The 12339-nt window shown below is 35.9% G+C and overlaps 1 protein-coding gene across 1 annotated transcript; it reads left to right on the top strand.

The window, feature by feature from the left end:
- Nucleotides 1–2435: 2435 nt before the first annotated feature.
- On the top strand, nt 2436–3503 carry LOC132644168 (uncharacterized). Its single transcript, XM_060360748.1, has 2 exons — nt 2436–2622; nt 2806–3503. The coding sequence occupies exons 1-2, from the start codon at nt 2436–2438 to the stop codon at nt 3501–3503; spliced, it is 885 nt and encodes a 294-aa protein (XP_060216731.1).
- The last annotated feature ends 8836 nt before the right edge of the window (nt 3504–12339 follow it).

Below are 12339 nucleotides of genomic sequence, written 5' to 3'. Positions count from 1 at the left end.
AAAACCTCCTCTACCTTCATCCAATGTAAATCAAATGCCTGCAACAGTTATTCCAATTAGAGGATTGACGCAACTGGACTAATTTATACTTCTATATAAACCAGAACTTTTGCCTTCTCTGGCATACTTGTTATGAAATTGGTTCAGAACATTGTTGGTAACGGCATACTATACTCTTTTGTAAATTGAACTTTTGCCTCCTCCGACATAAGCACTTTTTGTTTTGCTGATGATAATGCAGTAACTGTTTTTGGTTAAAAAAAATAAAAAAAATGAAAACCTCCTCTACCTTCATCCAATTTAAATCAAATGCCTGCAACAGTTATTCCAATTAGAGGATTGACGCAACTGGACTAATTTATACTTCTATATAAACCATAACTTTTGTCTTCTCCGGCATACTTGTTATGAAATTGGTTCAGAACATTGCCGGTAACGGCATACTATACTCTTTTGTAAATTGAACTTTTGCCTCCTCCGGCATACTTGTTCTAAATTTGTACACAGTTTGCCTTAATTCAAGTTTAAATCGATAAGCATTGCCTGATTTAAATTGAATTTACTATAATTACAATTTCAAGTAAATAAGCATTGTCTACTAATTTAATTAAGGTATAAAGTAATTAAAATCAGAACAAAGCAATAAATCCAATCAATTCTATTTTGCTGATTAATTTTATCATGCGCAATGTTCAATCTGAGCTGTATGTCATCTGTTTCTTAATAATCAGGTCGTAGAAGATGATTTTTTTCAAATATTAACAATCTAAACTCAATAAAATCGTTAAATTGAGTTGAATTAAGATTTGTACCTTTTACTGATGTTGTAGTAGCAAAATCAATTGAGAAATCTAGTTTGAAACAACGATTTGAATAATGTGAAAAATTGGGAATGAAGTTGGGCTGGGTTAACGATAAGAAAGAAGGGAAGGATTTGAGAATAACGATATTTGTTTTTATATGTAACGGTTAGGGGTAGTAATGTCTTTTTACTATGTTACTTTTGCTCAGAAGGGCAATAATTAAAGACCACCATTTTGAGGGGCAAAATCTAAAGACCAGCCCAAAAGAGGGGCATCGCGCCAATTGCCCTTGAAAATGTGAGCAAAGTTCCTTTAGAAGAGCACTTTGTACCACCTTGGTAGTTTAAAGGGAGAGTAGTGTGCTTATATATCAAAGCACATCCTCTAGCCCTTAAAGGGTTAAGAAGAGGGTTTCTCTTCGCGCCGTCGTTTTCGCTCGGCTCGACTTTGGGTTCGGTCAAATGATTGATTGATAATCTTTTTGGACCAAATTTATTTCCATTTTCGTCATTTAATTTCCTTATCCTAATATTAATTAGTGGACGTGGAATTTATTACTTAATTAATTAATTAATTAATTCTCATGAAAATAAATTATTTTCCAACCGTCACAACCAACTAAACGGTCACCTTCTTCCCCGAAGAGGTGCCTTTGTGCCTCTTCAAATTTGGATTTGGTCAAATGATTGATTGATAATCTTTTTGGACCAAATGTATTTTCATTTTCGTCATTTAATTTCCTTATCCTAATATTACTTAATGGACGCGGAATTTATTATTTAATTAATTAATTCTCGCGAAAATAAATTATTTTCCAACGATCACAACCAACCAAATGGTCACCTTCTTCCCCGAAGAGGTGCCTTTGTGCCTCTTCAATGGCTATAATTCTTTTTCAGAGGCTTCGCCTCATTTCACTCACTTATAGAAAACTGAAAATTTCTATCTCTCCGAAAATAAAATATCACAATCTTTTAATCTCCTTTTCTGTGCATATTTTTTTAAAGACAAAACAGTAAGTGTATCGTGTGATTACTACCGTTAGTTGAGTTCACTGAAATTCTGCAATTTTCATTGCCGGTATTGCAGAATAGAATTTCGTTCTATCCTGAGAAGAATTAATCGAAAACTTTGGCAACTATGAGGGGATTAAATTATTTAAGGAAACACAGTTTACTGTGGGCTGGAAATTAGTTTTCTGTTCTTTTAGTTTCTGGTTACAAGTTGTAATTTGATTATAGGAATTACAAACTTAAAGAATTTAAAAATTATATTTCTGTTTCATCTAATATTCTGTTCTGGTTGGAGACTAAAATCCTCAGATTTTCTACTACCTTAATCTACTCGATTAGAAGATATAAAAACTTCATCGAGATTATTACTTTGTGTGTTCGATTAGAAGAATATAAAAACTTCATTGACATTATTACTCTGTGCGTTCTATTTATTGATTATGTTTTTTTTTTGTTGTCAAACAGAAAAAAAGTGGTTGATATCACTGCCAATAACGCTACTGGTTCTAGTGCAAAGACTGTCGCCTCTTCCAGTCACACCACATCTGTCCCTGCAATGGCTGCGGCATAGAAGCCCGGAAAGTTTTTCGGTATCGACTTTAAGCGTTGGCAACAGAAGATGTTCTTCTACTTAACAACACTCAGTTTGCAAAAGTTCATTACAGAGGATGTACCTGTCCCACCAGAGGAGACTCCAGACAACGACCAGTTTATCGTGGTTGAGGCATGGAACCACTCTGATTTTCTGTGCAAAAACTACATTCTCAATGGGTTGGATGATGGTTTATATAATGTCTATAGCGCTTGTAAGTCGTCTAAAGAATTATGGAACGCCTTGGACAAGAAATATAAAACCTAGGACGCTGGGATGAAGAAGTTTGTTGCTGCGAAGTTCTTGGACTTTAAAATGGTAGATAATAAATCTGTCATGTCGCAGGTCCAGGAACTACTAGTGATTACACATGATCTGCTTGCGGAATGAATGGTAGTCAATGGAGCTTTCCAGGTTGCAGCCTTTATTGAAAAATTGCCTCCTTTGTGGAAGGATTTTAAAAACTACTTAAAGCACAAACGTAAGGAAATGACATTAGAAGATCTAATTGTCCGGCTTAGAATTGAGGAAGACAACAAATCTGCTGAGAAGAAGGCCAATGGAAAACATGCAATAATGGGGGAAAACATCGTTGAAACTGCTCCTACAAGTTCAAAGAACAGGAAGCGGGCTTCTAAAGGGAAGAATGTTCCAAGCAAGAAGAAATTCAAAGCAAGTTATTATAATTGCGGCAAATTTGGACACATGGCTTCAGACTGTCGTGCTCCGAAAAATAATAATAATAAGAAGAAAGGTCAAGCCAATCTGGCTGAAATGAATAATGAAGTGGATAATCTATGTGCCATATTGTCAGAATACAACTTGGTAGGTAACCCACGAGAGTGGTGGATAGACTCGGGCGCTACTCGCCACGAGTGTTCTAACAAGGAATTCTTTTCTTCTTATGATGCAGCTAGCCCCAACAAGACGATCTTTATGGCAAATTCTGCTACTGCCAAAATCGAGCGAACAAGCAACATTGCCTTGAAGATGACATATGGAAAGATTGTGATGCTCAAGAATGTCCTTCATGTTCCAGAAATGCGGAAGAACTTAGTCTCAACTTCACTACTAGTCAAGAATGGATTTAAATGAATTTTTGTTTATGATAAGGTTGTTGTTAGTAAAAATGATATGTATGTTGGAAAAGGGCTACCTCACAGAGGGCCTTTTTAAACTCAATGTAATCTCAGTTGATATGAATAAAATTTGTCCTTCATCTTATTTACTTAAGTCAAATAGTTTATGGCATGTATGTTTGGGACATGTTAATTATAAAACCTTGCGAAAAATGATTAACTTGGAAATACTTCCTATGTTTGAATGCGATAAGTCCAAATGTCAAATATGTGTTGAATCCAAGTAGCTAAGCATCCTTATAAGTCTATTGAAAGGAATTCCAATCCTTTAGACTTAATTCATACCGACATTTGTGACATGAAGTCAACATCATCATGCGGTGAGAAAAAGTACTTTATAACTTTTATTAACGATAGCACTCGATATTGCTATGTGTATTTACTTAATAGCAAAGATGAAGCTATTAATGCATTTAAACAATACAAAAATGAAGTCGAAACACAACTGAACAAGAAAATCAAAATGATTAGAAGTGATAGCGGTGGAGACTATGAATCTCCCTTTGAAGAAATATGCTTAGAATATGGAATTATTCATCAAACTACTGCTCCATACACTTCACAATCCAATGGAATTGCGGAAAGAAAGAATCGAACATTGAGGGAAATGATGAATGCCTTATTGATAAGTTCTGGTTTACCGCAAAACTTGTGGGGGGAAGCTATCCTTACAGCGAGCCGAATACTCAACCGAGTGCCCCATAGCAAAACAAAGTCCGTTCCATATGAACAATGGAAAGGTAGAAAGCCTAGCTTAAAATATTTCAAAGTGTGGGGGTGTTTAGCCAAGGTGCAAGTTCCTAAACCCAAAAGGGTTAAAAATTGGACCAAAAAAATCATTGATTGTGTTTTTATAGGATACACCACTAACAGTAAAGTGTATCGTTTTCTGGTTCATTAATCAGAAAACCCCGACATTCATGTTAATACGGTAATGGAATCTGATAATGCTGAATTTTTTTAGAATATTTATCCGTATAAATTAGAATGTGAATCGCCTGGTGAAAGACCTAAATGACCTCGGGAAGAAACAAAGGAAATTATGCCTAACGAAGAGAATCCAAGATGTAGCAAACATCAAAGAACATCAACTTCCTTTGGTCCAGATTTTTTGACATTCTTAGTAGAGAATGAGCCTCAAACTTTCAAGGAAGCAATGTCTTCCTCCGAAGTGTAATATTAGAAAGAGGAAATCAATAGTGAAATAGAATCCATATTAAACAATCATACTTGGGAGTTGGTTGATCTTCCTCCGGGAAACAAACCTTTAGGCTCCAAATGGATTTTCAAGAAGAAAATGAAAGATGATGGCACTATTGATAAATATAAGGCAAGACTCGTTGTCAAAGGATTCAGACAATGAAAAGGTCTTGATTATTTTGATACATACTCACCGGTAATGAGGATAACATCCATTCGGGTGTTGATAGCGTTGGCTGCGGTGTACGGACTCCACATCCATCAAATGGACGTGAAAACAACATTCTTGAATGGAGATTTAGAGGAAGAAATCTATATGGATCAACCCGAAGGGTTCATAACTCTCGGAAAAGAGAAGAAGGTGTGTTGACTTGTTAAGTCACTGGACTTAAGCAAGCACCCAAACAATGACATGCGAAATTTGACCAAACAATGCTGGCAAATGGATTTAAAATTAATGAATGTGATAAATGTGTTTACGTTAAGAACGTTCCAAATCACATAGTTATTGTTTGCCTGTATGTTGATGATATGTTGATAATGAGCAAAGAAATTGCTGACATAAATGCTACTAAGCGTATGCTTGCTAGCAAGTTTGATATGAAAGATTCAGGAGTTGCTGATTTGATCCTAGGAATTAAAATTCTTAGGACTCCTGAAGGTCTAGCTTTGTCTCAAACTCATTATGTATAGAAGGTACTTGAAAAATTCAAGTACTTGGAGTTTAAAATTGCGAAAACTCTGATTTGCGTAAACCTTGCTCTTACAAAGAATCAAGGTCAAAGCAAGTCCCAGTTGGACTATGCTCGAGTGTTGGGAAGTTTGATGTATATAATGAATTGTACACGACCAGATATAGCTTGTGCAATAAGTAAACTGAGTCGTTACACACGTAATCCTGACCAAACTCATTAGATGGCAATGAAACGAGTTTTGGGGTACTTACAATACACTCAAGACTATGCTTTGCACTATAATAAATATCTTGCGGTGGTTGAAGGATATAGTAATGCAAATTGGATCACCGGATCATCTAAAGTTAAATCCACAAGTGGATATGTTTTCACTATTAGAGGAGGAACAGTATCTTGGAAATCATCCAAACAGACATGCATCGCTCGCTCTACAATGGAGTCTGAGTTTATAGCGTTGGATAAAGCCGGTGAGGAAGCAGAATGGCGCATACATTGTGATAGTCAAGCTGCAATAGGAAGGGCTGTAAGCGTTATGTATAACAGGAAATCTCGTCACATACGACGAAGTCATAACTCCGTTAGACAATTACTCTCTAGTGGAATTATCACAATTAACTATGTAAAGTCAAAGGATAATGTGTTGGATTCACTTACGAAAGGCCTAACTAGAGATGTGGTTGGTAAATTATCAAAGGGAATGAGATTATGGCCAAGAACAAGTCATAATAATGGTAACTCCACCTAGCTGACTGAAGATCCCAAGATCTAGGTTCAAAGAGATCAAACAAAGTTATGGATGACGGTTCAACATTGTCTTCAAACTCAATCCCTTCTCATAATAAGACGATGTTCAGGAACAAGGATGAAGCGCAAAGGCTTTTTAATGGTTTTAAAGTTTGATACGGAGTATATAAAATTGAGTATCTACGGAATAACACGTATAGGAATCACCTATGTGAGTGTGAAGTGTAAGCCGCCTCAACGAGAATTAGAGTAAGGCCATTTCTCTATGCACTTATGAAACTAGGTGGTGTTCAAGGCTGAAACGAACACAACAATGAGAAGCAAGAATGTTTAAGGGTTAATTGTGTGACATATGTTGTCTAGATATACATCAAAGCTCGACGGTTCAAGGATATCAAATCTACTGATTGATCGAGTACATCAGACGTATGTTCACTACGGAAAGTTCAAAAGAAAACCTACTTACCCAGATGAGGTTAATCCTTACTTGTAAATCACACAGTTTTTCATGCATATTTTTTGTTTCATTATAGTCATTCCCCATTCATACGGGGGATTGTTAAGATTTAAGTTGGTGTGAATGGGAAATGAAGGGAAGAAAAGAGGAAAGAGAAATGGAGGGAAAAATTGAAAATGCGAGCAAAGTTCCTTTAGAAGAGCACTTTGTACCACATTGGTAGTTTAAAGGGAGAGTAGTGTACTTATATATATCAAAGCACATCCTCTAGCTCTTAAAGGGTCAAGAAGAGGGTCTCTCCTCGCATCGCCATTGTCGCTCGACTTCGGATTCGGATCCAGATTCAGTCAAATGATCCGATTGATTGATCACAACCAACCAAACGGTCACCTTCTTCCCCAAAGAGGTGCCTTTGTGCCTCTTCAGTGGCTATAATTGTTTTTCAGAGGCTTCGCCTCATTTCACTCACTTACAAAAAATTGAAAATTTCTATCTCTCTAAAAACAAAATATCACAATCTTTTAATCTCTTCTTCTGTGCATATTTTTTCAAAGACAAAACAGTAAATGTGTCGTGTGATTGAGTTTGCTAAAATTCTGCAATTTCCATTGCCGGTATTGCAGAATAGAATTTCGCTCTATCCTGGGAAGAATTAATCCAAAACTTTGGCAATTGTGAGGGGATTAAATTCTTTAAGGAAACACAGTTTACTGTGGGCTCGAAATTAATTTTCTGTTCTTTTAGTTTCTGGTTACAAGTTCTATTTTGATTACACGAATTACAGCTATTATGCGCGTGCATGAGAATAAATGATCTTCTATTTATAGAAGTTCAAAACTTCTGATTAGTCAAATATGGAAGAGATGTTTTCCATCAAGGAAACATTTTCCACCAAGATTTTTTTTTTTTTGAATTAAAACACAATTATGGTAACATTCAATTAAGGTAGGAAATTCAGGGCAAATCCTAACAACGACTTCTTGGGGTCGCCACATTGTTGTCAGTGAAAATCAGAAGTCTGCCACATTGTTGTAACTGAAAATCTCTATTCTTTTAGCAACACTAGGAGCGTGGATTGATTTTTCAGATGATCACTTAACTAATGGATTGTATAAGGAAGTCACTTTTCTTTGTTTTGTAATAGAAAGGTATGTCCCCCAATTAATGAAAATTGTGTTAGACGCTAAGTTCTCTTTGTTTTGTAACACCAAAGTCACTTTATTTTTCTATTTCACCTACAAATCACTCTACATATTCAGGTCATATTTCCCGAAGTTTAAAAAATAAAAAGCCACCAATTACAACCATTTTACTGAAGCACTCACTATAAAAAAAAATGGTAATTTGCGGAAGTTGAAAGTTGCAATTCGCGGAGGTTTTAGCCTCTCTTAGCAACTAGCGAAGGTTAAAACCTCCGCGAATTACTCATCTTTTTGTAGTGACTCCACTAATCTGCCTGCCACAATTATATGGGTAAGTATATAATGAAGGACCCCTTTTCATTTTATTAATCAGTGGCTTCAGTTTTTCTTCTCTCGGTCAGGGCGATTCAGGGGTTTTCTCTGTCTAGTCCAATTCTTTTAGAATGGTTCGGAAAACATGTTTATTAGGAAGGTTTAATAAGAAACTAAGAACTATTTGGTTGAAATTAGCTGCGTCTTCAGTACAGAGGCTACAAGCTTTTGCCTGATTTGTTTCTGTTTTTTTTATCATATCAAATCCTTTGGCTTTTTATATCAGAAAGATTCTCATTTTTGGAACTTGTACTTTTTAGTTTGCTTTAAGAAATGAGTGAAGAAAAGCATGTACATCTCCATGAACCAAGACTTAGTGCTTGATGCGGATTTATAAGTCCTCGGTCGTCAGGCTTAATATGCACAAGTGATAAGGTCCGTGCTTAGCACGGTTTGTGAAATATATTTTTGTCTTACAATTATAAATATCGAATATAAAAATGGTTAGATAAGTAAATAGAGGTATACACATTATGTCAACATTTCTATGGAGGAAAGGAAATTTTACAATATAAACTCAGCTTCACATTTGCCTCGTCACAACACTGGTTTCTCCCCATACTTATCAACCAAGACTTAAGTGGAAAACTTTTATGCTCTTCAATTTTTTTGTTATTTTTAAAAGAGAAGAGAGGAAATTTTCAATTCATGTAACCATCTTCAATACTTCTTTATTACATTAAAAGCTCAAAACCGCTGATATTAAGAATTATAGGATGTGCATTGACTTTTGGGTGGTGCTGTAATTAACATATCGTGGGACATATGATTTTTAGATTCTAAAAAAAGCTGAAAAAGTAGGAAGAATTTTCAAAAAATTTGAGAAAAAAAGATAATTGTATTTATTGGCCAAAAGAGGCATGCCACATCTCCTATCCTATTCCTAGTTTTAATATATATACACATACATACATACATATATACATATATATATATATATAGAGAGAGAGAGATTTGCAAGTGAAGATCTTACCGATTTCCCTTTTTCAAGCATTGAATCATCCTATCAAAACACTAACAACATTATTTAAGTTCACGTACGACATATATCATATTCGCGCTCAAGAACTTCATTGATATATATATATATATGAAAATTTTCTAAAATCAATTCCAATTAAGAATTTAAGATTAAAGGTCAGTATATGTAAGTTAGAGATCTAAACTTGGATTTAGAGTCACATTTGACTCATTCTTGAGAATATTTACGTTCATATCAATTTCACCACAATTACACTTTTTTTGGCATTAATCGCCCTATCAAAACAAAGATAATATCAAGAAACACAAGTATTGACAGAGAAAAAATACATATACTTCAGACCGTTTGATTATTCTTAAGAGTATAATCTCAGACGAAAACTCGCCAAAAAAGAAAAAGAAAAAAGAAGAGAACAAACTGCTTAAACTCATTCTTGAGAATATTTACATATCAATTTCACCACAACTTGCAAGCGAGGATATTACCGCTTAAACTTTCTTAGGCATTAAATCACCCTATTAAAACAAAGATAATATCAAGAAACACAAGTATTGAGAGAGAAAAAATACATATACTTCGGAATGCTTGTTTATTCTCAAGAGTACAATAACTCTCAAACGAAATCTCAAAAAAAAAAAAAAAAAAAAAAAAGAGGAAGAGATCAAACCAAAATACTGATATGATTCCAATGGGCACCACTCCTTCAAGACCTTTCGCTCATAGCCAAGACAAGGAGCTCCAAGACTTGCAAGTGATGTTCATGAAGAGAGGGGCATTGGAGGCGCTTGAACAACACCTCTCAAGAGTGTATAACGTGTGGATGATTGCTTGGGAAGAAGGGAATCCATAAAAAGTGGCTAGAAGTGCAAACGGCCAAAGAAGAGCCAATGTTGGCTATTTTCGGCCAACTTGTGGCTAATTTTGCAAAAGGTCACTTTTGGGCCTTAGTTGTAAAAGGCAAGACTATATATTGTTGACTTAGTAATTTCATTAGTTTTTTAGCTTGATTATTGAAGAAAAACCTCTTCTGAGTGATAGTTTGTTTAGTTAGTTAATTAGAGATTATCTTAGTGATTAGTTGTGTTGATCTTTGGTTGGTAATCTAAAACTCTTGTCCTTGTTTTTCTAAATTGAATTGCTCATTTGTGGATTCATTGAGTCTTCCTTGTTGATTATCAATTAGTATAGGTTCATTAGTAGGAATCAATTAGGAGGATTTAAGTTTAACATACCTAGATTTGCCTATAATTCCTTTACTAATTGGGTCTTGCTTTTATCTTAAATCCTTGCATTTTAATTCCTTTTGAATTTCTAGAATTTCTAGTAGGAATCTTTATCATTGGGTATCAAGAGCTTGGTAGAAGAATTGTTCCATCAATTCTTCATCCTAGTTTCTACAAAAAAACATCAAAAAATAAAATAAACTATATATATAGAAAATTGGAAATTCTTTAAAAACCCCAAAAATTTTGTGGTTTTTTCATTGATTTGACACTATATTCTTGTTCCCTAGTGTTAGTTGAGTCAAATTCCAAAATTTCAAGTCAATTGGGTCATTTTTGAGTACATCCAACATTAATGGAGTTTGAAGGCGGAAGAACGTGAAGGTGGTCTTGAAGAAGAAGAGGAAATTGGGGATTGAAAATTATTGGGTTTGTTTGCACTAGTGGAGGGGAGCCTAGGTTCGAAATTGGGGAATTTTTGGAGTTGATTTGAAGGTGATTGACAATTTGAAGTTCTTGGTGTTCTTGAAGAACTTCAAAACTTCATAGAAAAGAAAACCCCAAAAGGTGTGTTTAATCCAAAAAGTGTTGAAGTCAAAAGTGTTTGTTGGGCCAAAAGAAAAGGAAAAAACTATATAATTTGGTAGGCCCTCAAATTTAGCAAAATCTGAAATTGAAGAAAAAAAGAAGGAAAAGTAGAGCAGGGTCCAGCTAACGTCAGCGCCAGCGCGTCAGCCATTGAGCACCTGCTCAAGGTACACTCTCAGCCTGAGAGTGCGTGAGGGCCAACTTCAGAGGCTATTTTCCTCTATTTTTTGCCCTGTTTTGCACGAATTCCTCCCCTGTTTTTTCTGATCCAGCCTAAAATTATTTTTTCTTCTTCTTCTTCTTCAAGATTTGTCTCTTCTTCTAATTTCTTTTCCTTGATTCTTCAAACTAATTAACAATTTGTAATTATTCTTACTTAATTGTTAAATTAATTCATGAGTCCGAATTTTATTTCGCACCGATTTCTTCAAGCTTTTCTCGTTTTATTTCGTTGAACGTTTATCGGCTATTGTCCGTTTGTTTTGAGTCTACCGTCATTCCTAACACAAGAATCCATTCTTCCACAAAGCTTAGCAATCGTGAGGCTTGATTGGACAAGTGTTTTTCATTCCCAACCTTGGACGAAGCACTGGGTTGAGTGGTAAACTTTAAGAGTTAAATACGAGCGATGTGAGGAACTTTACTACTAATATTGTTTGTTGAGTTTTGTAGGTACCATGACTAATTCCGAAGGAAAATCTCATGATGGAGAGGACTCAACTTACTCAGGGAGTTTGCAAGGATGACCACGAAGATGAGTGCAATAAAGGCGAATGTGGGAAGTATCAGTGTTAGGTTGGCGAATGTGGAGCAAACTAGTAGGTTGGGATGTGAATGTTGGAGATGACTTGAGTAGGAACCCTGACACCTCACCAACCATAACCCCAGGATAAATGCGTGCGTTATACTATCCCCAAGCTAACCTCAATCCTTCCTCATCCATTCCATACCCTACTAATCCAAATGCCGACGCCTCAAGATATGTGAGGCGAACCAACCCCAATTATGCCAACACCCTCAAGAGGAACGTCCACCACACGTGACCCCGAGAGTCACTCCACCAATTGTTTCCCACACAAACCCAAATGCACCAACACTACAAAACTTTACCCCGGAACCATTTCCAACCCAATGCCACAATCCCACTTATAAAGACGAAGTTGAGGCGTATGAGCGGGAGAGATAGTGGGAGGAGCCACAGTATGGAGGGGGATATGGGTATGATGCCCAAAGGGGACGAAGAGGTTTTAGTAGACCCTATAAGGAGCGGGGTAGATGGCAAGGTCATGATGACCGTGCTAGATGGCAAGGACATGATAACCAGGCGAGATGGTAAGGGTATGAAGATAGGGGAGGTCAAGACCACAATTTGGATACTATCAAGGTGGA

Source organism: Lycium barbarum, chromosome 6, assembly GCF_019175385.1.
Source record: "Lycium barbarum isolate Lr01 chromosome 6, ASM1917538v2, whole genome shotgun sequence".
Classification (NCBI taxonomy): domain Eukaryota; kingdom Viridiplantae; phylum Streptophyta; class Magnoliopsida; order Solanales; family Solanaceae; genus Lycium; species Lycium barbarum.
This window is presented reverse-complemented; position numbering and strand designations above follow the sequence as displayed.